Genomic DNA, 26743 nt, shown 5'->3' with positions numbered 1-26743 from the left:
ATTAATACCCTCGCCTCGAGGTTTCTGTTGAATACACTTCTCATAATTACTACATGGAGTTCACATGGTATATAGTTACACACTTCCTAAAAAGTATTACAGCCCCTCAGCAGATTTTGCATGGGGCTTTATGCTACACGAACACTTGGTTGTTAATTGCTGTCTTAGGCCGTGTCCCCTGCCTTCATACTGGCTTGCGGTCCAACTTATTTGAAGATCAGGTTCCTGGTGTGTTTGTCTTGAAAGGACATGCAGAATGGTCTCAGATGGACCGCTTTAGATGTGCAGCGTTTTCTTACGGCTCTCAGGGGCACGTCTGCACCGACAAGTTTGCTTCCTTACTATCAGTTTCAGTTTCCTTGCCCTCTTCAAACGACCGCTGGTTATTCTAAACCCCAACCAAACTGTCACTGCCACGCTAAGGAAAAGCTACGTCAAATTTGACTACTTCCAAACAAGTTTTCCCAGTTGTTTGTTTGTCTGTGAAAGTATCATATTCAGTCGAGACAATACATTATACATGCTGCACATTTTTTACTTATTTGATTTATTTCTGCTTTTTTAGTATTTTTAGCAGCAATACTTTAAGCGGGATACATTTATAAATCCATCTCCTTAGAGAGGATTATAGCATTCTGGAAGTCTTAACAGTCTACAGCATGCTAAAACCCTCCTTCAAGTTGCGTCTCTAAATTCACCTTCTTCCACAATAGATTCATGACAATTGCTGTCTGATTTCAAACAAATTGCCTTTTAGCATTGTTCCCATTATTATCCATAATCCATAGCTCTCCATTTTTTTTTGAGGATTTCTATAGCTTTGTACTATAAAAGTAACCCTTGAAGCTCTCATGTAATGCAGTCTTAGATGGTTACAAGTTATGAATTATGTTATACTTTTTCTCTGAAGGTTGGTGACCACTTTGGAATGATATAATGAGCAGATTGCGGTGGGATGGAGGAACAGTTTTGGTTGCCAGATATTAAACATTTGTTTTATTGTATTTTGGAGGTTTAGATCTGACCTAGGGAGTTCAAGTGGATGCTGTCTTTTAGATTTTCACCATATATTACAATTGTGGAATGCGGTCATAGAGTCCAGTCCTAATACTGTTGGGTTTTGACTCTGTTAAGAGTGGTCACTTTCCAAATGATGATTATAAGGGAATTCTTTGTCCCTGCAGACAATTGTGGTTATGATCAAGCTATGGTTTATTGCGTGCATGTGAATGTGAAAATTACACTGACTCGTCGTTTAGGAGGAAAGGATTGTAAAACAGAATTGGGGATGATGAACAGTAACACATGGTTCTGCTTACCGGTCATCCCATAGATTTTTGTGTAACTTTTTATCTTAGATTTTTAATCATTTTTACCCTTGTGTTCAAGAAAGGTCAGGCCATTAGGGAAAATTCAAGGTTTAAGAAGGAAGACAAATTAATTTTTCAAAATGGATAGCCTACATCTAAATGAGAGGTTTTAAATAGTTTAAATGAAGGCAGATGCATATTTTAAGACTCATTTATACTGCATAAGAAAGCAACAACAGTGCAGAAGTAATTTTTTATAATGGTCAATGTACTAAATAAGTTGATATTTGTAAATGATTAGAAAATATTGTCATACAATAATTAAAATGTCTCAGATATTTTTTTTCCAAATTGACTTTATTTTATTTATTACAGGAGCCAAATGGACATCATCGTAATTTAAAACCATTGACCACCGTAATTTAAAACCACTAATGATTATAAGGGAATTAAAAGCACTGATCTAGATTTGCTGTTTTCAGTCATTTGTAACATGAGCAACATGTGTCTGAAATGCTGCTTAACCTACAATATACCCTCTCAGTTTTTCTTGTAGAAATTTCATCCTGAAAGGTATATTAATGCTATGTCTTCATTAATCATCTTCTTTATTCATCTTTCTCTCTAATGTCAAGGTTGGAACTGGAATGTTTTCCACAGACATAATTTATCCATCATCTCATTGCTTGAATGTTTCAAGTACAGCCCTTCCTATTTTTTCTTAATAAAAAGCTATTTCTTGAAACATTTAACCTTAGCTCTTTTCAGCAAGAACAGTTTGTTGAGGATAAAGGAGGGTCTATAAAACTGGCCAGAATAAGAAAAGCGGTCTTCTATCATTAATCTTCGGCTCTTTCATCATTACAACCCAGCCTGTCTTTGGCTGACGGTCATTGTCTGCATATTGAACTCACTTCTCAAAGAAGTTATTGCTACCAGCAGGTACAAGCAGCTAGAAGATGCATGTGGGGTGTTTTTACATAGAAAAAAAAAAAAAACCTTTAGGTTGTAAAGATCTTCAAAGAGCATCCAGTAGGTTGTAGGTCATGACCTGAGAAATAAGGGCACTTTTCTCTGCTCAAAAATTGTGAAGTCGGGCAGTTTCATATCCCTATTTGGCTCAGTTTTTCCGTGGCAGTAAAGTTGGTCAACAAATGGTCCCGGTTTGATGGCCAGCAATAAACCTGTGCGACAGGATGAAATAACATGCAATGTTTATGTGCTCTTTCAGGCAAGCCAGCCTCAATGATGCTGCTGAGAAATACTACGGACAAGCAGCCAGCCTGAGACCCAATGTAAGTAACCATGCAGTCCTGCTCATATAGGACATGTGCCATCCACACACATGGTGGTTGACTTTAATTGATTAGTGTGACTCAACTGCTCCCCCATAAGTTGTGTCAGTGACCAACTGTACAAGCTCTGCTGGCGGTTTTGGGGTTTGTTTTCACAGCATCATTCTCAAACTTTAAAGAGACGCAGTGTGTCAGAAACGTGCACTGTGAGGTTTGCAAAACACACAGTTGTTTGATTTCTTTGGAATATGTGAATGCGTTTGATGTTTAGTGTGCAGCTGCCTGAAAGGAAGTTGCCTTGTAAACCAAACAGAAGTGTAAAATGGAAAAATGGAAAGGTGAGGTTGACTTTTAGATTAAGAAAACCTCTTTTTTTTATGGAAACAAAGACAAAAGAAACAAAAAACTAGGAAACCGGTAATGAACCCTCTTTACAACAATGGTGGAGTAAGTTATCATACAGTCAACCAGATAAAAAAATGATGTATGTTTAATTTATAAAACAGTATCATTAGTATTAATTATATTTAAAAAATTGCTTTGTCTGAGTGATTGTTATGTTTGCTTATATTCATTCTTTGCATAACTTTATTTTATTTTCTCTACTCTGTATGTTATATCTGTGTAGGAGAAAAAAAAATATTTTGGTATGAAATGTACAAAAAAATTGCCACCTTTATTTCAGTATTGTACAGTGTCTGGACTTTTTGCACTGTCTTTAGGGATGTTTGTCTCCTTAGCAGCTGTTTCAACAAAGGTCCCAAGATTTTTTCCACATCTGGTACTGCTGATGCTGTGACTGCATGCCGTGATAGTGTTGTGAGGGATACTGTGCGGTTAGAGTGTAGGATGAAGAGGAAGGAAAGAGGTCAGGAAACTTCTGGAGGCCACAGCGGGGCAGATTCCCCTCCACTGCTCACTTCCTCTCACCTTGACAGTATCTAGAAAGCCTCTATATTGTGGTGAACAATCAAACGTTACACCCTTCTCAAAAGTATACAAACACAAATATGGACATATAAGAGTTGGCTTTACTTTTAAGTAATAATAATAATATATTTTATTTATAACGCACTTTTCATTCTGAAGAATCTCAAAGTGCTACACAAATCCATTTTGCTTACTTAAATTTTTTTTTATTGATACATAATATGAAGATGTTTTCACCACTGCCGCGTTTCCACTGCCAGGCCAGGGCTAACAGCGAGCCGAGCCGAGCCAGTGGCCTCGGGCCTCAAGCACCGGGCTTGCGTTTTCACTGCCGGGCCAGTAGCCCCGCAGCGCTGCCCTTAACCCCGCCCCTAACGCGCCTTTCTGGATCAAACGTCATACAACCCAACCCATTTCAGCGGGTATTATGAATTTATTTATTTTTTAAGTTAGGAAGATAGCATGTATATTAACTCACCGGCCGTGGCTGCAGCCTGCAATAGTGTCCAGATTGTCTCGCGAGTCGACACTAACAGAGGGACGGTGACTTAGCACACCGTCCATCAAGTCGAAACATGGAATTTGGAAAGTTCCTTCTCTGAGCTCCGCTTTGTCCATTGTGCGTTTGAATCGCCTTGTACAATACTGCGCCCACAACTTTTTTTTTTTTCTGAACTTGAAGCGTTGCTCGCTGAATGCTTAGCTTAGAAAGTTCAGCATCGATGTATTTTATAACGTATTCGTTTCTTCACACGCCGTCAAATTGACGTTGTAGCTACCCTTTCTTCCGCCCAAATGCTCAGAAGAGCTTTGGGATCTTCGACAGACCAGTACAGGCGATTCACCATTTCGAGCAGCGATTATTTTGCGCGATATAAAAAAGTGAAATGTGCATCTTGCTTCAGATCATAACGTTCCATAACACCGATAAACTCCGCCTTTTACCTTGACCACGCCTCTAGCCCGAGCTGGCCCGCTTTGGCCCAAGGTATTCGACGGGCCAGAAATCCTGGCCGTTGGCCCCGATCAAGCCCCGGAAGTGACAGTGGAAACGCGACTGGCTCTGTCACGCACTAGCACAGCTCGGCCGTGGCCCGGCAGTGGAAACGCGGCTATTGATGCCAGACTTACCATTTGTTAAGGATATATATCAATCTTTTTAAAAATTTTCAAATCAACTTTTTATTTTATTTTTTTATTTTATTAATCGCTTTGGCTTAAAATGAAATGGTAAAATTAGATAAGTAACTTTCATTAAAGAATTGAATTAACTGGATAATCCCTTTGCAATTTAAACCTATGTATGTATTAATTTATTATATATATATTAATCATGCAATGATGCAAGTTTTTGGTCATATCAAACCCACATTTTAAATGCAGACACTTTAAAAACTGTCTGTTAAAATAGCCAGCGAAATGTACAGTGTTAATATATGAAGGAATTTTTGGTTGCACTTTATTTTAAGGTCTCCTTGTTTCAGTGTAAGTATACATTTAAGTACTGAGTAAAATTAATTAACTACATGTTAAAGGGTTAGGGTTAGATTTGGTTTATGGTTAGTAATTATGCATAATTTATAGATATCATTATAGTAACTACATGTAACCTGTGTAACAAGGGCACTAAAATAAAGTGTTACCGAAATTTTGTATTGATTTTACAGATGTTTTACCCGTATTTTTAATTACACATTATATTGTGTTTTAGGGTTAAAGGAAATGTCCTTAAACTTAACAGAAAATGTCCTGGCAGAAAATTACCAGTACCTTTTTTCCTACAGTGTACTTGGATACTTGGAGCTATAGTGAAAAAGTTGCTGAATATATTTGGTTTTGAGAGGAAGGTATACGTGTCACCTGAGTGCAGTTAATGCCACAGTTTGCAGTTCATTTGTTCCTCAGTCTTGTTTTGAGGTTTGACTTCTCTGTGTTGGGTCAAATAGTGCTAATATATTACTTACACGTTGTGTAATTTTACAACGATCGCCTCTTTCTACTTTTCCGTGCGGAAAAGCATGGCAGCTGGCCTAAAAAGTCTGTTAGTTTAAGTTTTACTCTCGTGAGAGTTAGATAATATACAACTCTTTCCCTTCAGAGGTGGCAAGTGAAGCATGTCCAGAAATGGTTTTGTATTAAATCACAGTAACTTCTTATAATTATATATTTTAGACATTAAAACATTTATTTGTGTTGAAATTTTGGTGCTGCAACAAATGTGTTTTTGTATGTCCATGTGAGAACTCATGGTATGCTGGGTTTAGTTGAGGTTCATTTTGATTTATGTATCTATTGAAATCTCCTTATGTGAGAAGAATTGGCGTAGACAACATATTGTTTCCATTGAAGCCTGATGCATTCAACATCACTCATGTAACCCTGACATAAGTAAAATAGATGATGTGCATCCAGGAGAGTTATAGACTGTAGAATAACAGAGTTTCTGGTTAAATTTATGGACATGTGAACCTGAAAACATTTCCAAAATGCCAAAGATTCGCTATAACCTTGGTTTGTTTTAGAATAAGCATGCAAACAATATTATTTGCTTCCATAAGGTGCAGTTACAAATTTTGCATGCCAAAAAAGGTCCATTTTAAACAGTATAAAGTCACTTTCAAACCAACCAACCTTCTGTTGGTCAGCGTGGCAAATTCGCGTGACCAACTTGAACGAGTACAATCTTCCTGGTGAAATATTTCATCCTCACACAAAACTCCCAAAAACACACAAAACTCCCAAAAATCCCTGTTTTTCGCTTGCAAAATTTTGCCTAGCAACGGTAAATGTGACTGCACTTTTAAAGTGACTGGTGTTTTTTTTTTTTTTCACAGTATCCCGCAGCCCTCATGAACCTCGGAGCTATTCTCCATCTCAATGGCAAACTCCAAGAAGCGGAGGCCAATTACCTGCGAGCCTTGCAGCTGAAACCGGACGATACCATCACTCAGTCCAACCTGCGGAAACTGTGGAACATCATGGAAAAACAGGGCTTAAGGACCATGGCTCCTTGACTTGGACACATTTGATCTGACAGCTTCTCTGAAGTTGTAAAGGAGATGTTCTCTCTGAGCTCTCAGTAATGAGGTAATTGACATCCTACGGCTGACAAAGAACATCTTCAAAACCTGGGTTACCCATGGGATGCTTAAGCATGCGAGAGCGGCTTCGTCTGGTAAAACTGAGACATTCTGGAACAATCTAGAACTGCGGAGCTCTTCAGACGTGTCGGGAGTCCTTAACTTGAAGTGGCCCATAGATGCATACTTGAAGTCTCATGATAGATTAGATGTTAATTAGCTAGCCAATGCTTAATAGTCTTGAAGGGCAATATTTGCCCTGGGACTGAGAAGGAATTGAGAGTGCTACAACCCCCATGAGGCTATACTCTGCATGTACAGTACATTTAAATGTCATTTCTCTATTCATATGATTGGAATCATTAATATTTAATGAGCACATCATGGCTGACAGAAACGCCTGGACGAAAAAAAGAAAAAAAATTATAATATCTTCTAAACCTCATCAAAATAATTAGGTAAATAGGCCAAACATGTCATAAGTCTTTCTAACTGTAAAAACAAATGGCAAAATGATTGATTTGTGAGGTTGCAGACTTAGGGTGTGTTCACACTTTTAGTTTGGTTCTCTTGGTTCTTTTGGTCTGGACCAAAAAAAGAAAAGAATTCATTTAGTCCTGGTTTACCAGAGTTTGTTTTAATCTAACCAAACCTGCCAAGTGTGAACACACCCTTAATGACACTGTACAGATGAGCACAGACATTATGTGAAGTTTGGTTTGGGATGCAGAATTCTTAGCGAATGCTTTTACACGGTCCATCAACGTTTTGTCAATCCAGACAGGACATGCCCACAACACAAGCTAACTAGTGGATTGTAACTTCTGGGATCAAGAAATTGGATCCATTTGCTGCATATTGCCAAAAATGACAGGAAAGGAACATTCGATAAGCTATGTAGCCTGAAGGAAATTAGCGAATTGAATTTGCAAATTTTGCCTTACTTTGCATAAAACTGTTGTGTAACAAATAGATTCAACCGATTTGATGTCCTTGTTGCGTTACTAATAAAAATTCGGATGAAAAATGTTCATTTGTTAGAATATCACATTTAGCAGAGTGAGTTTATTCACAGTTGCACCACCATTCAAAAGTTTGGGGACAGTAAAGACGTTTATAATGTTACAAGTGATTTTAAATAAATGCTGTTCTTCTGAACTTTCTATTCAGTTTACACAAGAATATACAATATTAAGCTGCATAACGGTTTTCAACATTGGTATTAAGAACTGATTCTTGAGCACCAAATCAGCATATTAGAATGATGATTTCTGAAGGATCATGTGACACTAAAGATTCAGCTTTTCACAGAAATAAATTATATTTTAAAATAAATAAAAATTGTAATTGTAATAATATTCACAGTATTACTGTTTTTCTGTATTTTGATCAAATCAAATGCGTCCTTGGTGTGCTTAAGAGACTTCTTTCAAAAACATATTTAAAAAATCCCAAACTTTTGAACGGTAGTGTTTATTAGATCTGAACATTAGGGCCATGGACATCGATTAGTTCTGCTGGTAATGTCCTTTTGACTGAATTGATTCAACAGACCAGAAATGCAAAGTTTTGACTGGTAACTCCTAACCAAATACAGATACGTTTACTTGTTGCACCTATCTAACAATATACAGCCATAGTTTTGTAAGGGATTGTTTATATGTATTGTTGGTTTAATATTTTCTTCTATGTTTGAGTGTATAGATGGAGCCTAATATATAAAATGACACATTACACAGTATGATGTTGTTGCTCAAACAGAAAACGATGAGCTAGAATCACGATATGCGAATTACTTGTTTAGTTCATTCAGCGATTACTTTGTTTCATGATGGTCTTTATTCCGTGCATGTTCCTGATCTTTAACTTGGTGCTCTTATTTGGTGATCCCAACTATTTTTATGAAGGAATTTTGTAATATGAGCCTCTCCATTCTGACACAAAAATGAAAATCTGTCTTTATCTTCTCGCCCCAAAACCCACATGACCTACTTTCTTTCAGTGAAACTCAAGAAAAACAAATATGGAGAAAATCATGTATCTTTTCCATGCTATTACAATGGAGTTTCAAAAAAAGATGAAAAGCACCGTAAGAGTGGTCCATACGACTCATGCGCTATATTCTACATCTTCTGAAGCTATATGATAGCTTTGTGTCAGGAACTAATATAGAAATGTTATATAAACCACTTTTATGATTATAGTTCCCATTCATTGCAACAGCATGGAATTAAGCAACCGAATGTATTTGGTATGACATGAGGGTGAATAAACAACAGAATGTTCATTTTTTTGGTGAACTATCCCTTTAAAGTCCTAAATGCCATGTCGGACAGCTGAGTCGGTAATAACTTATTCCTTTTTGTGTTGTCTTGATGAAAAAAGAAAAAAGAAAACAGCTGGCTCTGTGTTATGTTAAAGTGTATTAAAAATTTCTGATTCAAGATGCCCTTCTTTATAACACATTTTTCCGCTGAACTGATTCATCCATTGTTTCATTGAGACGTGTGTAAAGGGAGCATTTTAAAGGGAATAAACCCAGAATTTGTCATGCATTCATCTTGATGGTCTCTCAGACGATCTTGTTTCTTCACTTTTCTCTACTTCTGTTGTCTTCTTTTTCCTTCCAAAGTTATTGAACTCAAATGCAAATAATAACTCAATACAGTCTGATCTTTCTAATATTAATGAAAATTAGACAGATTAGGAAAAAAACAATATATAAAATAACGTTGGACATCATGTTATATATATATATATATATATATATACATAGCAGAGAGTAGTATAAGATTGGAATAACAAACCTCCCATGTTGTCAAAGGATGTGCAGTCCTCATTACCATAGTAAACCATTTGTGTTTTTATTCGTCTCAGTCGTAACGTGATTGTGTCTTCTGTCCGTCCTCCACAGTGTAAGTTATCTGAGTAGTTTCTAGTGGTACCGGTTGTGACTGCATCAATACTGTGCTGTTTTTAGCTGTACCCAGTGTGTCTGTTAAGATGAGTTTTCATATGGATTCACACAATGCAGACTTACACGACTAAGACACCTGCACCCGTAGGCGTGAGTGTGTTTGTCTTTCCTCAGGGATTTTGAGAGGTGGCGATATCGCGGTTGGTGCTCTTAGAGCAGAGAACGAGTTTACTCTATAAAAGAAGAGAAAAAAAATGTTTTGGAACAGTGCATTTGTATAAATGATCAAGATTTGTAGCCTGCCTTCTGTTTTTGTATAAAGACTGACGTATGTGCCAGATAAGACTTTTCCCAATGTCACATTTTTTCCACAATAAAGTACCCGGTGTTCTGCTCTCTTCTCCAGACTCTATATCGTTGGAATACAAACATTTCAAAAGTCTGTGATCCATTCCCTTTCATCTTGTTTTCTTTAACATCATTTAACTCAAATGTTGTGCTCCGGTAATGCTTTGAACAATGGCTATAACAGATAGCGTTAAGTGTTCTGAATATTATAGCTGCAATTCTTTAGGGTTACATAAATACTTTAAAACAGAACCGATACATCATTGTCTCCATAGAAACCAGTCTTCAAGTAGGTTTCTCGTGTATTTATTTATTTATTTATTTTTTTGCATTACTTTAGTTAATGCATTAGGTATCACAGTTTACAGTATTTATTAACCTAGCTTCATGTTAATTTATAAGTGTACTTTTGATGATCATTTCATCAATGTATCAATATATGTAGAAATTTGCATTATCCCACAATGTATTTTACAATAAATGCTGTAAAACAGTTCATTGTTAGTTTATGGTATTTAATTAATTAACTAATGTTTACAATTTTAACCTTTATTGTTAAGTGTTACAGACCTAAATACTTTAAAATGATACAAAATAAATTGTTTTGCCATTCTGAAAATATGAATATATTAAACTGCACAAATGTTTTCAACATTGATAATAATAATAATAAATGTTTCTTGAGCAAAAAAGCTTAAATCATATTTGAAATGATTTCTGAAGGATCATGTGACACTGCAGACTGGAGTAATGATGCTGAAAATGCAGCTTTGCATCACAGGAATAAATTACAGAAATGATAGAAAACAGTTAATTTAAATTGTAATAATAGTTCACAACATTACTGTTTTTGCTATATTTTTGTACTGACAAAAAAATACCAATTCAATAACATTTTAATATTAAGGTTTCAGCTTGTTCTGTCACTTTTTTTATTTTTTATTTGTGTGTGTTTGCACACGTTTCACTGTTATTATTGCTTTTACTTATAACGTTACAGGTTCTTTCAGAACTTTATTTAACTGATGCTTTTCTAAGCCATCAAACTTATGATTTTACCTTTACAGTGAATGGTGGACCCAAGATTTTTACAAAGCCAGTTACCTTTTTGAAAATGCAAAGATCTAATTAGAAGTTTGACCTGCAAATGTATTAAATGCGTCATTCATATGTGAGTATTTGGTCTTGCGGCACAATAATGTAATGTAAACATTGACATTCACATCTGGGACGCGTGTTTCGCCCCTCCTCCACACACACTATCCTGTTGACAGCCAGAAGCCTTCCACCCTGGAAATGAGAAACTGAGCCATGTGTTGTATCTCACATGTTCTTCTCCATGGCCCTTTCTCACGTCTGATCGCACTATGGGGCCTTGTTGATTTAAAATGTGTAAGGCGTTTGTGTGCATGTCCGCTACATGTTTCTCATCTCCTTTACAAAACACAGGTGTCTCATATCTCAGCTAGCAACAGTCAGACAGAAGACTGGTGTGAAAAGTGCTTCAACTTAAACAGTACAGTCTTTGAACTGCACAACTCTGTTTTCTTACGCATTGCTGTTCTTTCCAGGATTTAAGGATTTTTCCAGAAAGCCAATGATGTATACCTTGAGGTACTTCACAATTCTCTCAATTATTCAGCAGTCTTGCTCCATGTTCTCGAGCCAAAAAAAAACAAAAACAATAGGCTCTGTTATATAGCCTAAAATCTTAAAATTAAGGCTACGTTCAGAGTAGCATACTACTCCTAATAAATCTGCAATATATATAATACACTCACTGGACACTTTATTAGCTACACCTTGCTAGTAACAGGTCGGACCCCCTTTTTGCTTCAGAATCACCTTAATTCTTCATAGCATGTATTGACATGATAGCATCACAGATTTGTCGGCTGCACATGATGTGAATCTCCCATTCCACCACATCTTAAAGGTGCTCTGTTAGATTGAGATGGAGGCCATTCGAGTATAGAGAACTCATTGTCGTGTTCAAGAAACCAGATTGAGATCATTTAAGCTTTGTGACATTGCGTGTTATCCTGCTGGAAGTAGCCATCAGAAGATGGGTACACGGTGGTCATAAAGGGATGGACATGGTCTGCAACTCAGTTAGGCTGTGGTGTTTAAATAATGCTCAATTGGTACTAATGAGTCCAAAATGTGGCAAGAAAATATCCCCCACACCATTACACCACCAGCAGCCTTGAGGCAAGATGGATACATGCTTTTATGTTGTTTACACCTAATTCTAACCCTACCATCTGAATGTCGCAGCAGAAATCGAGACTCATCAGACCAGGCAACGTTTATCCAATCTTTATTGTCCAATTTTGGTGAGCCCATGCAAATTGTAGCCTTAGTTTCTTGTTCTTAGCTGACAGGAGTGGTATTGCTCACGGCACTTTGATATCATACACCGATACCGATAGGTCTGCACAATGCTGCTTCAAGTCGAACACATCTTAAATCTGCAGTAGTCAGGTGGTACAGCAGTGGTACAAGTTGTAGACGTAGTTCTCAGAAAATTACAAGTTTACACGTTGTAATTACAAGTTCTACAAGCACGTGAATGCTTTTTACAGTTCGGAATTGTTACGGTAATTACGGCATGGTGTGAACGCACCTTTTCCACCTTGTGGAACAATTGATTAGTGCGAAACAAATTCAATGCGCATGTGCGACCTGCGCATACTTACAAAAATCATGCGGTGCATGTACTATTCTGGTGACGTAATTTACGTCACACACTGATGTTGAGTGCATTGCATTGTGGGATACAGTATGCTGTGCAGTGTGTTATGTTGTATGCTCCACATTCAGCAGCAGGTATTTGTAGTAGGGAAATTTGCATACTGTGCATAGTATAGATGATATATTCTGCAGACTGCATGTCAGCAGGATAGGTTTGTGGATTGTGTTCTGTCTTTCCACAATTTCTCTGCAGGCCTTTGTTTTGCAGCTGTGCCTGCTCAACTAATCATTGTAATAATTATCCATGATCCAGCTGCAATTAATGTACTTATAAGATTCATTAGAGGGAAGTCTGTGTGATGTTCATAACACAAATGAATATAAATGTCTATGCTCTCTGCCAAAACAAGCCTTTGCTCTTAAAAGTATGTGTTTGTTCTAAAAAATTTATACGTGCTTATAAACCGAATGTTACAGGTGCAAAGCAAGTATGTTTGAATATATTTGTTAATGGTACGCAGTATATGCATTGCAGCATTATTTACATTTATTTGGATTATATTTGCACACCCTTGTGAAAAAGAAGTGCACTTAACTGTATCGAATGTGCCATTTTAGTTCACTTTAAATCTTTAAAACTTTTATTTTAAAAAATCTCTAATTGCAGATAATATAATGTCAATAAAATAAAAGGTATCTCAAGAGTATTTAAAGTGTATTTCTTAACACACTTAAAAAGTGCACTTTAAAGTAAAAAATGTATTTGACATTATTACAAATTACATTGCGATTTAATAATGTTTTGTTGTGTTTTAAAGAAGTACACTTATTTTGATGTGTTGACTAACATACTAAATGTAAAGTACTTCATTATAATTTCAACTGTTGCATTATTCAATATTATGTTTTTAGATAAAGATTACAAAAAGCTACTTAAAAGGGTTCAAAAAAGGCACTCGAGATCAGACAATTTAATATAAATTTAAACAATAATACATTTTCATTGAATAGCTGGGTTTCAGTCACGTGATTATGATGACGCGCGAAATTCAGATGGAGGGCAGGGAGTGAAGAGCGCAATGGACGAGATGGAGGAAAGTCCGTACTGTACTACTTTTCACACTATTTTACAAGAGAAAGATATAAACAAAAAATCAAACATGTTGGACGTGATCCTTACGTTATTAAGAGGAGCGATTTTCAACTGAATTGAAAGATTTTCCAGCCATCGAGGCGGTAGATATCAGCAACTACCTCGTCTTACAGACATACTTTGACTTTACAAAGTTCGTAAACGTTACACGTTAACTTACACGTTACACAAACATAGCCACTTAAGTTGTATTAACTCACCTTTGACGAAGTGATCACGGCACACACGGGCATTTTCCCATTCGGCTCCTCCCGACCGCAGACGTAGGTTTGCAAGCCGTTTTCCCGGAGTTTTTCGGTCAATTTCTTGCATTTCCCCCCTTATGAACAACAACTTTTGGTACACGATAAAAACTCCTCGTGGTTTGATCGATTTAAGTAACCATAAACGACGCAAAACATAGGCATTTTGAGTTTGTTATAGTGCTTTCTAAATACAGCAAATCACTTCCTGCCCTCCATTTGCATTTCGCGCCATGGCAACGCAGTGGCGTGACGTCATATGAAAACAAGCTATTGCAATTGCAGAGTTAAGTGTCTAAAAACCTTACATTCAGTTTAAACTTAAAGGCCGTGTTGCAGGTTAACCACCACTGTCGATTAATGGGTACATAAATCACTCAAGATATGTATATCATTTTTAAAATGTCTCAAAAATGGTCTTAAAGACCAGTTTTTTACGTTTTTGATATTAAGAGGGTTTTTTTAAGCAATTCGGTGATGATGTCACGTTGGGGAGAAGTGGAGGAAAGGTAGCCTCAGCCTAGCTAGCCTCAGCCTATGGCGACTGACTGGGATGAGGAAGAGGTGGCAAGAGCCAACATGTATGATGGCCCGCAGCCGTATAATTTCAAACCTGCCAGACGTGAGAGGGCAAATGAGGAATTGCCAAAAACTGATGGCCGTCAAAGCCAATTAAATGCATGGTCCGAGGAGAATGAGTGGAGAGTTGGTGAAGTGTCCTGGTGAGTTGCTATCATTTAGCAACGCAGCAATGAGAACTGGAGCTAGTCTACGAGCAGCAGTGCACAATAACGACACTTTTTCTTTTTTTACTGTCATTGAATAGCACCGAGTGAAAAATCAAAGTTTTCTTTATAGTGGCAGTGATCATGACGTTAATACCGGTAACCTTTGTCATAGTGTCGTAGGACTGGTAAACTTTGTCTCTGTCATCTAGAAATAGAAGGCATCATGCTAGCTATATGGGCGTTTCAAAGCGTTTATCTCTTCCTCCGGTGAAAATGTTGTTGCAAATGTAGCCACCGCGTGTCTGTCGCTGTGTTTGGCAGGTGCTTGTGTGGGCGGTGCCGTCCCATGGAAACTGCGTTGGAAAGCTTGTGCTGTAGGGAAGTGAATGCGTTTTGGTCTTTGGTCGCTGGTCGAGGAGCTCACCCTGTGACCAGATGTGATGTGCCTCACCATTGTCAATCTACCTACTATATATTTCTATCTATTTATCTGTCTAGCTGCTAGCTATCTATGCTAACGTTATGCTATTTGGCTGTCTGCCTATCTCTCTCTATACTAGCCTATCTATCTATATTCTATAATATATCTATCTATCTGTCTATCTATATAGTCTATCTATATCTATGTATTTATCTATTTATCTATAATCTGCGCTATCTGAATACTCTCGTCTACTACTCGTCTCTCTAGTCTCTCTAGTCACTCTCAATGCTCTCAAGGCGGGCTTTGGTAAATTCTCTCCCCAAGGTGACTTAATGCAATGCATTGTGGGGAAAAGGAGAATCGTTGCAAACCGCTGTAAGATAGTACCTACTTCTTCGTATTATATTCCGTTTTGTGATACCCAACAACATAAAATACAATGGATAACAGTTTAAATGTTTATTACCAACAAGCAAATTGCACAAATTCATTGAAAAATTAACCCTGCAACACGGCCTTTAAGCATATTCTTTTGAGTTATTTCCGTTTTTAAAAGAGTATTTTAAAGTGTACATTAATGTTAACAGGTGTCCTGTGTTCTGTCATTCACTAACATCCATTATCAAGTTCTTTTCAACATTGATTACAACATGATTATGTGCTACGTTCCCTCCTTTCCCAAATGAACACCTATGAAAGTGCAACTGCGAACATTCACCAGCTTTGACAGTTCATCTGTCTCGTAGCCTTGACCCAAAGTTCAGCCATCTTAATATTGTGATAAATCTCACCAAAACTCTACGACACAGGCATCCATCCATCACACGCGATATGATTTCCTGTCTCTTTATCAATAAGTGCGCATTTTGATCTTTTTGATTAGGCATTAAGTCTCAGATCCACCATGTCCAGCGATGGAGGAAATCAAAACATCTGTCTCTTGTTTTCATGACCCACTTCACAATATTGCCTTTTGCATAAAGAGAACTCTTTGGTAAAGGAGAGGAGCTTACCGTTTCCTTATGAGCGCCTTTTTCTTATTATGTTGTTATATAGAAAATCTGCCAGCTGTTATCAAGCAAATATTGTTAGGAATGTGCAGACAACCTATTGGGCCTTTGATCTGGCTGGCCGGTTCCAGCAGCCTCGGGCAGACACACGGTATCTTTTGAGGGCAACACGGTGCGTGATGCATGGAAGCCTTTGCCTCTAAACCCAATAGCCGATGTTATTGCATGACAGATGGGGTATTTGGTAAGGGATTGTGCACAAAATGCTAAACCCAACAATCTGGTATCAGCTCTTTCAGGGTTTTCGCCGAGTTTTCTGAAGCGTGAAGGAAATTAAATTAGAGATGACAGGTATGTAGTAGCAGAGCTGTATATTAGAATAGTTAAGTCACCATGAAATCAAAATTGAAGTTTTTTTTGTCTTTTAGTATGAATATGTTAGCCTTGCTGTTATCTATAAGTTAGTGTGTTCCAAAACAATGACACAATTTGTATTTTTAAAAGAAATAAGCATTCAAAACATACAGTCTCTCACTGCTGCCAATATGGATCAATGATTTTGATGACATTATGCTGCACTTCAGATTCTAGAGAGCATTTGATTGGACAGAAAATCTGATTAGAAGCTGGAGCGTCCCGCCCCCACATTATAAATAGGCGCAGAAGCTGCGGCTGAAATCGGTCACCTGTTCATACATTTACTATTTTCTACATGGTGAATGGCACAGTGCACTATATAGGGGATAGGGAATGATTCAGACAGTAAATATGCTTTCCATTTTGGGCGAATGTAGACACAATAGCACATAGCGGATCATATGTGCGAGTCGGCGCATATGCTATTGGCTATTTTTTTAAAAGGGGAGGAGCTATTTGTCCCACCTTGCTTCATGTTTCAGTGGAAATTACGTCAACACATTGAATAATGCTGCGTGTTTCAAGGCACTTCAGTGGGCCTTTGAGGTGTGACTGATAGTAAACATACTATCGCATAATACAAGAAAATAGAAAAATTAAATCACAAGAGAACATGTCGAGATCATGAGAAAGTTAAGCTGTGATCATTTTGTCAGAGCAATCAATAATAATTACCGAGATGACTACAATTTTACACCAGGGAAACCAGCCAACCAGACACAGGCTATGCATGTTTTCTGTTGGTATAACCGTACATTTGTCACTGACTTTTTAGTGCATTTTTTCAGGTCAGAAGTGTAAAGATGACTCTCTGTCCACTGGCTATGCGTTTTACATAGACGTCACCTAAGCAGTTCCAGCGGCCTACAATTCATCAAGTTGAAGTCTTGATGCGCATGTAATTTTTCTTCCCAACTGAATGTATGATGCAACATTTGAGCAAGCAACAGCACAATACTGCTAATCTGATTCGACTGTATGATAATGCACGCTGTTTTTTCCTGTGCGCCAATATTAATCATAAACTTGATCCACATGGGTATTTCGTAAGAATGCAAGCTAATCTCCATGTATTAAACACAGTTTGGCAACAATGGTCCAGTTTGGTGGCCAATAGAATATTGACTCAGGTGTTTGTAATGTTATTTGTTAAGAACTGGAAATCTTTGGTTGAATATGATCTTCCAAAGTTCACAAAATATCATTTAAAACCTTCTCCTAAAGGGATACCTCCCCAAAAAATAAAACATGATGTCTTCATTTATTCACCATGTTGTTCCAAAACCTGTATGACTTTATTTGTGGAACAGAACAGAAGATATTTTGAGGAACGTTTGGGTCAAAACATTATTAAAGCCCGTTGACTTTCATATGGACAAAAAGGTTACAGGTTTGGAAATATGTATGGAAGCTTGTTTCTTCAACAGAAAAAAAAACGGGTTTCACTTTATTTTGATGGTCCCTTTAACATTCTGTTGTCTCGTTGCACCCACATGTCTACTAACTCACATTGGAATTTTAGTAGAGTATTTGTAGACTGTTAGGGCGAATAAGTTGACATGTAGTTGCAAAGTTACTTATAGTCAGTAGAATGTCTCTTGGAGGACCATCACAATAAAGAGTTAGTAGATATTAAGCTGACAGTCTACTACTATTCTAATAAGAGCTAGTTGACTTGTAACTGCAAAGTTACTTGTAGTCAACAGAATGTTCAAAAGGGACCATCAAAATAAAGTGTTACCAAAAAAAGAAGATAATTGCACAAATCAATTTTTTAATATCTTGCAATCGTGACTTTATTTCTCGCAATTGTCCGACTTTTTTTCCAATTGTGAGTTTATATCTCACCATTGCAATAAATAAATTCAGATTTGCGAGTTTATATCTTACAATTGTGAGGAATAAAGTCTGAATTGCGAGTTATCAACTTGCATTTGCAAGAAAAAAGTCTGAATTGCAAACCTTATTTTTTATCCTGTGGTGTAAACAAGCTTAAATAAGGATGTAAATATTTTGGGGTCAACTATCCCTTTCAATTCTGCCTTAATTCCTAAATCCTAACACACTTATGAGATGTTATGGTGGCCAGGACATTAGTAAGTTGCACCACACAGGTGACTCTGAGAGGTGTAGAGCATGTCTCAGCTGTCTGTAAGTCTTGTCTAGCACCCTATTAAGGTAAGAAACTGATTATCTCAAGGGTGAAATGGCTATATGTCACATCGTAATGCCCCACACTGACAGTAGGCCTGAATGGTGTTGGAGGGTGCAATCACACTGGGTGTGAAATGAGGAGTGAGCGATATAACCCAGACCACTGCCGTCCCAAAATGTCCATCTAAATTATAGGAACCAGCCATTCGGCCAAAACCGGAGAGTCTTTTTTAAAAATAAGTTATAATCAGTTGACATAGTGGACAAGGACAAAAAAGGAGGGAATGACAACCCTGTCAAACTAAATTGTTGTTTGTATTCTCACACTCTTTCCGTGTCACGTTGTCTCTGAGTCTCACATCTGTTCAGCTCAGTGTTTGTGTGGGCAGGTGGGTATGTTGTGCTTGTATTCAGGTTTAATTAGTTACAGGCCCACAAATGGATGCAGATCTCTCAAAGACATGTGGAGATCAATACAAAGAAGGATTGGATATAGTCCAGGGACACTGCTGAAGTGCTGAGAAGGATTTGTCCCCAGACACACGCTGCTTATTAACCTTTCAATCCAAACTCGGTGCACAATATAATGAGGTTTTCAATGTGTATTGACAGTAAATGAGATAAAAATAGAGAGCTGTACCACCTGTGCCTTTCTTTCTTAAATACATTAAATAGAAGAAAGAGTCTGTCAAAAACCATATATATTTTGTTCCAAGTAATATATTTTCTGATTATTAGTGACCTTGTTTTACACAAATTTGTAATTGCATTTGCATTAATAATGTGTAATATTTTTCTCAAAACAATTTAATACAGGCCTACAGTATTGTTTTTTTTTTTTTTTATCTGATCAAAAATACAGTAAAAACAGTAATAGTGAAAATAACCAGTGATGCAAACCTGAATATTCAGCATCATTACTCCAGTCTTCAGTGCCACGTGATCCTTCAGAAATACATTTAATATACTGATTTGGTGCTCAAGAAACATTTTTTATCATTATCAATATTATTATCATTGTTGAAAACAGTTGTGCTGCTTTTTGTGGAAACCTGGATAAAAAAAAAAATCCCGGATTATGGTGAATAGAAAGTTGAAGAGAACAGCATTTATTAGAAATAGTTACGGTGATAAGTTTAAGTTTAATGCATCCTTGCTGAATAAAAGTATTAATTACTTTAAAACTTATGGACAGTAGTGTAAATTGTTTATTAGTATAATGTACCTTTAACACAAAAAAGGTACTGTGATCGTATCAGACAGAAATACTAGTACTAGTATTTACCATGGTACTAAATTCCTACCATAATCATGTCTAAAACCATGGTACATTTTGGCACTTTTATTAAGTGTAGTATTTCTAATGTGAATACCATAATATGAAAGATGTCGTGGTTGATTTTAGACTTGCAGTTAGGTAAGGTTAGGGTTGCAGCTTGAGTGATTAGGTGCAATAAAAATATACAATTTATGGCCTCCCTCTTCAAACTAACAATTTTGTTTCTATACTCATAGGATTTATTTTAAGGGAGGAAAAGTAATATATTTTGCATGCAAGTACATCTGAAATGAAAGGTTGCAATTACAGTACACTATGAATAAATATTAATATTTTTTGTTAAAGATGGGTTAAAGTGATAAACTAGAATATGACCTTATTTATCTTATAACTAAAAATTGTTTGATATGGAATGCTATAAAATATGAAATATAGGTGTCAAAATGTGTAATTTTTTATCATGTTTCTCCTGACCTTTAACTGTCCCACTTTTGACAAAAAAAAAAGGATTTTCCTCATCCCATATTTCTACATAATGTTCTCCCGTTAAATGCACACCGACTAATACGTTGCAGAAAACTATTATTTATCCCTTTGACATGCATGTGAATGCTTCAACAAGGAGTAATCACTGTTTATGTGATCGCACTGTAAAGCACTATTAGCCATTTTCTGAGTGCGTAGCAGCTGAAAGACTTCAGCTCTGGGCATTAGGCTTGTTAGGAAACAAAAAAAAAAGTATAGTGTCTAAATTTGAGTGCATTTATGAAATGAAAAATGGTGAAAATGAAATACACTTAATGTTGGCCTCCACAAAATAATGGAAGAGTAATTTTTCTTGCGCTGTGATGTTTAGCGTCTCAGATGAATTGCAGAAAGAAAGACTATTAGCAACCCTTGATAAACGATGAATTAATGCAAAATATTGTTTAACAAAACAACACAGCTATGAAGTTTGTCATTCATTTAGCTCTGTAACAGCTTTTGTTCATTAACAGAGAGCCTAAGAGCATTAGCATTTCAACACTTAGTAGTTAGCTACATTTTGTATGTCACCAACTGAACATGCTTAGCGGTGCTTTTTCCTCATAAATATTGTTGGTTTTCCTGCTCCATTTCAGGACCGCTTCTTAGAGAAATATAGCGTACTGGCATGTGGATGCTGGCATCAGCCACTTTCGTTGGTTCCTTTCGTTCCCAGCCATCTGTTAAGTGTAATAATTGAATCTTTTGCCAAGATGTATATGAATGTATAGGTCATTTATTTCCTGAATGACCACAACAAAAATCTGCCTACACCAAATGTAAATGTGAAATTCATCCTTGTGCCACATTCACTCGGCTCCATTTAAAATTAGTTTGATTTCCCTGCTGTAAAATTCAGCTCAAGATGGTCTGTGTTTTGGAACATGCTTGCTGATAGACCATCCTGGACTAGCAAAAAAGCAGCGACTACCTGATCTAACAGCCTAAGGTGGCCAAGCTGGTTTTTGGAACATGGTTGGCTTGTCCAACAACCAGTTCGGACCAGCTACTGTGTTCCAAAACACGGCAACCATCTTAAAGTTGCGATATAACAGAAGTAGCGACAGATCTTTTCTTTCATATTAAAAAAAGTATTCATATTCAAATTCTTTTCTTTCATATTCACGGGCGGTAATGCACTCACTCTGTGTGTGCCGGTTGAGGGAGAATAAAACGATTCGCGGGACTCCCGCAAACTAGAAATATCTCTGAATAAAACATAAAAACGAAAACATTTTTATTCATCTGTTGCAGAAAAGCAATAAGAACAACTAAAACAAAATAGAAACGGTTTACAGGCAGAGTTTCTATTGTCCCAAATGGAACCCTAAGCACTCGCGGTCTTCCTCTGAGTCCGCACTTTCGCGACGTAACGCCGCTTTGAATGTCGGGAAGAAGTCTGCTGTGGAGTCCGCATCAGTCGACCGCAGAGGGGGCGCTCACGAGCACCCTTCTGAGATCTAAAAATGACAAATGGGACACACTGCGGTCTCACGGACTTAACGGACACGCGCACGCGGCAGCCATTGTAAGTCCACAAGACCGAAAGTGCACATGAAGTGTGCCATTTGGGATTGGGCCTATTTCTAACATGTCTGCAGCCTTGAGCGATAGCCAATCACAGACATGTGTGTTGATTTCTTGAATGCAATAATGGCCAATCAGAAGCATTTACGATAGACTTCCCTCACCGCTCAAAACGGACTTTTTGTTCAGTGCTGAATTCTGTATGCTGGCAAATCCTCTGATTATAACAAACATAGTGTATATATTATGATAATATATATGAGATGAACTGATGTCAGCTTTTTAGGAATTATTATGGGAGCACACTTTGCGTGCATTCATGCCAAACCATGCACGCAGTAGTCCGCTTGCTTTTATGTTACAACAGTGATCAGGAGCATGTATGCTGATGTGTATGGTGGCGACACGTAGGCTAACTTGAAAGTATTTGGAGGTACAGAAAAAAAGTCTTTTTGCGGGTGGGAGCGGGACAAAACATAAATGTTGCGGGCGGGAGAAAGTAATATAGAAAGTAGTTGATAACGTCAGTTATAACGACCCACGTATTAAAAAATAGTCGGGTTTAAACCGGGCTCGGGCTCATAGTTAATGTGTCGGGCAGGGCCGGACCGGGCTCGGACACAGCGGGCTCGGGTTGGGTCTTGCTTGATTTTTTTGGGCCCGATCTAAGCTCTACCTCGGTAAGTTATGCTAACACTTACTGGCACGAATCAGCCGTTTGTCCTTGGGGAACTTGTGGAGCCTCTCCCCAGTTTTTGATGTATTCGTACATCCCACACAAACACAATAGGTAACCATTTTTGCTTGCTAGGTCTCCAATATAACGTAACTCCAGGCCTGGAGCATAGACAGTAAAAGCTTGGAGTACCTTTTATGACGTCACGCCCAGCCTAGTGGAAGGGAGGGGGCGCGCTTAAAACCACTGTAAAACGCACCAACTTTTCATATTATATTCAGCATTTTGGTATAAAAAACATAAAAAAACAATGGTGGGCGGTTCTTATCTTTATGTTTAGTAAGCACATTGCATTATCTTCGTGAAAAATTTTACCTGCAATTTACACTTTAACTCTTTCCCTGGCATTGATGGAAATTTCCGTCATTTGTGAGAGAACGCTTGCCCGCCATTGATGGAAAATTAAGGGGCGCTATTACACATCTTCTGAAAGAGTAAATAATCTCCTGATCAAAACACATGTGAAGAAGACTCAGAAACAAGCAATATCATATGTAATCATATGCATATTATGTAAAACTAACTTTTTCACCAACATTAAATGGCATACTGTATAAATCAAAACTTTCAAATTTTACTGATTGAAATGTCGACCCAGGATGAGATACAGGACTGTGCAAGCATTAGGGGTGTTGATGGACTCTATCTACTGTTCTATGTTCATTGTTCTAAAGCTGATCTGGATGTAGTGTTTGACAAAAACGCATTTTTCTCAGCTTTTTTGCTCAAAATTGAGATTTTTTATGAAACTTACCCACATTCCAGTGTTGATAAAAAAGGAATGTACTGTATGAAGCTAGAATAAATCGTTTTTTTGTTTAAAAGCAGAGGGTCTTTTCAGTTTTGATATATTGCATGTTCAGATATTCATAACAAAATATTCCAGGGGCCATGAAATTTATGTGAATATGATCAAAAACGCTGGCGGTGGCTGGCAACTTTTTTCAGAAACGCTCGTGGGGAAAGAGTTAAGACAGCTCAAACATGCGCTCAAGCGTAAGTTCCCCCCTTCTTTTTATACTGTAAAAAAAGAAGTACAAATAAACTCCATTTATTGACAAAAGAATCAGATATTGTCATAATATATATATAAGTCTGAGATAGAAGGGGTTGTGCAGTGGTGTGAGGAGCACAATTTGTTGATGAATGTTGAACTAAAGAAATGATCTTTGACCCGAGGTCTGTTGGTGATCATAGCCTAGTGTCAATTTATGAGGAGGAAGTTGAGCAGTTAACAACATATAAGTATTTAGTGATTTACTTTGTTTATCAGTTGGGCTCCTCAAGTGGAGTATGTTTGCACACAAGCTAGTCAGCGCTTGCATTTTCTGCAATGTCCCAGGGTCTATGGGGTGGAAGTCGCCGTTGGGGCCTAAAAACACCAAACACCCCTCAGCTCACATCATCGCATGCGTTGACGTGCAGCGAGTGGGTCTGTTTACAAGATGACTGCAATGCCACGCAGATGTGCTGTTCCTGACTGTGGACAAACAACATGTTTGAATGCTGCCGAACGATCCGGACGTCAGGGAAAGCAGTTGGATGCAGTTTATTTGCAGCATATGCAGCCCGCCAAAGCCTTATTTGTTCGGTGAGTGATGTAGATGAGTGTGACAGAGCGCATGTTCCTGAAAGAAGGAGCAGAGAGAGAGAGAGAGAGAGAGAGAGACCCGGCCGCGCGCGCCTTCAAACTGTTTTGCTCTCCCTCTCTCCCTCGCGCATATGAATCAAAATCAATTGAGAATTGACACGATTGTCACAGGTCGGGGGGGCCAAGCCAGACTGCGCCCACCCCTCAAAACCCAGGACCACCTCGAGGAGCATACCAGAGACCAGACAGACAAGAAGATTTTCTAAAAGTAACAATCTTTATTTAAATAAAAGCAGGAATTAAAAGTCTTAATATGGGCTTCGTCTCTCTTTCCAGGGAGGAGGAGACCGAGGGGTGCGCTGCGAGGGCCCGGACTACTGGCAGCCACAGAGGAGGAGGGAGCCGAACGCCCGTCTGGCGTGCAGGTAAGTAACATGGTAAGAATGCTCTTTTCGGCGAATTACAGGCGGACAACGGTCTGGGCAGACCAGGGCCGGGACCACGGGCCAGGCGAGGACTCTCTCCCCAGGACAGGTGGATAGCAGGTAAGTTTTCTCAAGCGTCAGCTATTCGACAGGTGCGAGGTCCTCCGGGTGCCTTTCCGCCCTTGACGACTCCAGCCAGAGACAAGGGTACCCTGTATAATCCAGGACAGAGAACAGTGTGCAGGTTTAATTCTATTTCGGTGAAGGGTGGACTTACGGCTGGAGCGGGTGGTTCGGGACAAGCAGCGCTGCTGCTGGGGTGTGTCTCTCCTCTGACAGGCAACACACAAGAAGGCCGAGGCAGAAGAATCTTCTGTCTAGATAGACAAAGCCTCTGATACAAGAACGAACAGGATCCTTTCATATAGTGGGGGAATCAGGCTTACGGCTGGGCTGGGTGGTTCCCACGGTAACGCGAAGGCTGGGGCGTGTCTTTCCTCCGAACAGGCAGCCCCCAAGCAGGCGGTGGCAGAGGAACGTTCTATTTAAATAGACAGAACAAGTTAAACAGGACCATCACCCTCCTCTCCCATATCACAGGACCTGGTGGCGAAAATGGAACATACACGTCCAGCCTGAGGGCTTCGTTCCGCAAACACTGGGGAGAATGTAAACTGGAGAACACTGGCGGTTAAATAAACACGTATATCCACACACTGCAACTTCACGTCAAGTCCAATACTGTGTGACACTTCAATTCAGGCACCGCAATCCACTCTCAAGTCTTAGTGCAATAAGGCCAGCACTCACCCAATGTTCAATCCCTCCACTGTTGCTCTGATTCGACACCCAGAAGCTGGTGAGATGCAGAGGATTTCGCACCACATGGAACACAGCGTCTTCAACACTCTTTCACACTCAGAAGAAGATATCAGGGGTTCAAAGATGAATCAGTTCACACTCTTAGTGGTAATTATATTTGTGGTCAATACACTTCACAATTCCTTATCCAATTCAGTGCAAGACATGCATTCACACGGATCCGGTGTTTCATTACTTATCTTTCTCCCTCGAGTGATGACATTCTCCAATCTTGACTCAATCTCCACAATTCGCTCACTTCACATCCAATTCACGTTCCAGCTTGCACTCCTTCAATCACCGTTGCCCCCCTTTCCAGTCAGATCCTCACAGCCGCTCCAAAGATCCCAGCAAACCCAAGCCACAGCCAAAGGAATCGATCTCTCCCGGGGGAGTACCACCCTCGAATGCCTTTTCCTTTTCCTTTTCCTTTTAACTGCTTCTCTGGGCCATGTTTCCCAATCACAGATCCCCACACCAAACACCCACACCTGGTACCGCTTAGCTAATCAGCTGCCGCTGTCATGGCAACTGACAACAGCAAACCAGCACGGTGTGCCGGTGAAATCGTCCCGGGGGGAAACACACTCCTAGCGGAAATTAGTTCCGCTAGATTTGTCACCTTGTGACACGATGGTAAAAGATCGGAAGACCGAAGTTTCACGAGGCGGAGCATTGTGTACATGTGATACAAAATGATTAACGTTAATAATTTATGCATAAGCAGCACTGACGTTAGCCAATCATAACAATGGGGGTTAACACTGAACTCTTAAAGGGGAAACACCTCCAAAACAGACTGTTTGAATCAGAGGGGGAGAAACAGGGTGGGGAAAAAAAATTTGTACAAAAAACGACTCGGTTACTAACGTAACCTCGGTTCCCTGAGAGGAGGGAACGAGTATTGCGTAAGCTTACGCTATGGGAAAACTCCTTTTCTCGAGAAATATTGAAGTCTTTATGTCAAACGCATTGCAGCTGCACAGCATACAGCAATGAGCGAGGCAGCTCGGTCATTGGCTGTGCTGCGGCAACTGCACGAACCAATGCGGGGGCGACTCTGAACCCGTTTCCAATGAGCGTGCTTCGCGCCCACG

The 26743-nt window shown here is 38.6% G+C and overlaps 1 protein-coding gene across 1 annotated transcript in view; it reads left to right on the top strand.

Moving 5' to 3' along the window:
• The window catches only part of tmtc2b (transmembrane O-mannosyltransferase targeting cadherins 2b), a 121033-nt gene extending 112479 nt beyond the window's left edge, over window positions 1-8554 (top strand). Inside the window, exons 11-12 of the mRNA XM_056261340.1 lie at window positions 2542-2605; window positions 6370-8554. Coding sequence (XP_056117315.1) covers window positions 2542-2605; window positions 6370-6549 — 244 coding nt within the window. The 3' untranslated portion in view covers window positions 6550-8554. The remainder of the gene's footprint in view (window positions 1-2541; window positions 2606-6369) is intronic.
• The last annotated feature ends 18189 nt before the right edge of the window (window positions 8555-26743 follow it).

Source organism: Rhinichthys klamathensis, unplaced genomic scaffold (assembly GCF_029890125.1).
Source record: "Rhinichthys klamathensis goyatoka isolate OS25496 unplaced genomic scaffold, OSU_Roscu_1.1 h1tg000181l_1, whole genome shotgun sequence".
NCBI lineage: Eukaryota > Metazoa > Chordata > Actinopteri > Cypriniformes > Leuciscidae > Rhinichthys > Rhinichthys klamathensis.
The sequence above is the reverse complement of the archived record's forward strand: the minus strand, read 5'-3'. Positions and strand labels throughout refer to the sequence as shown.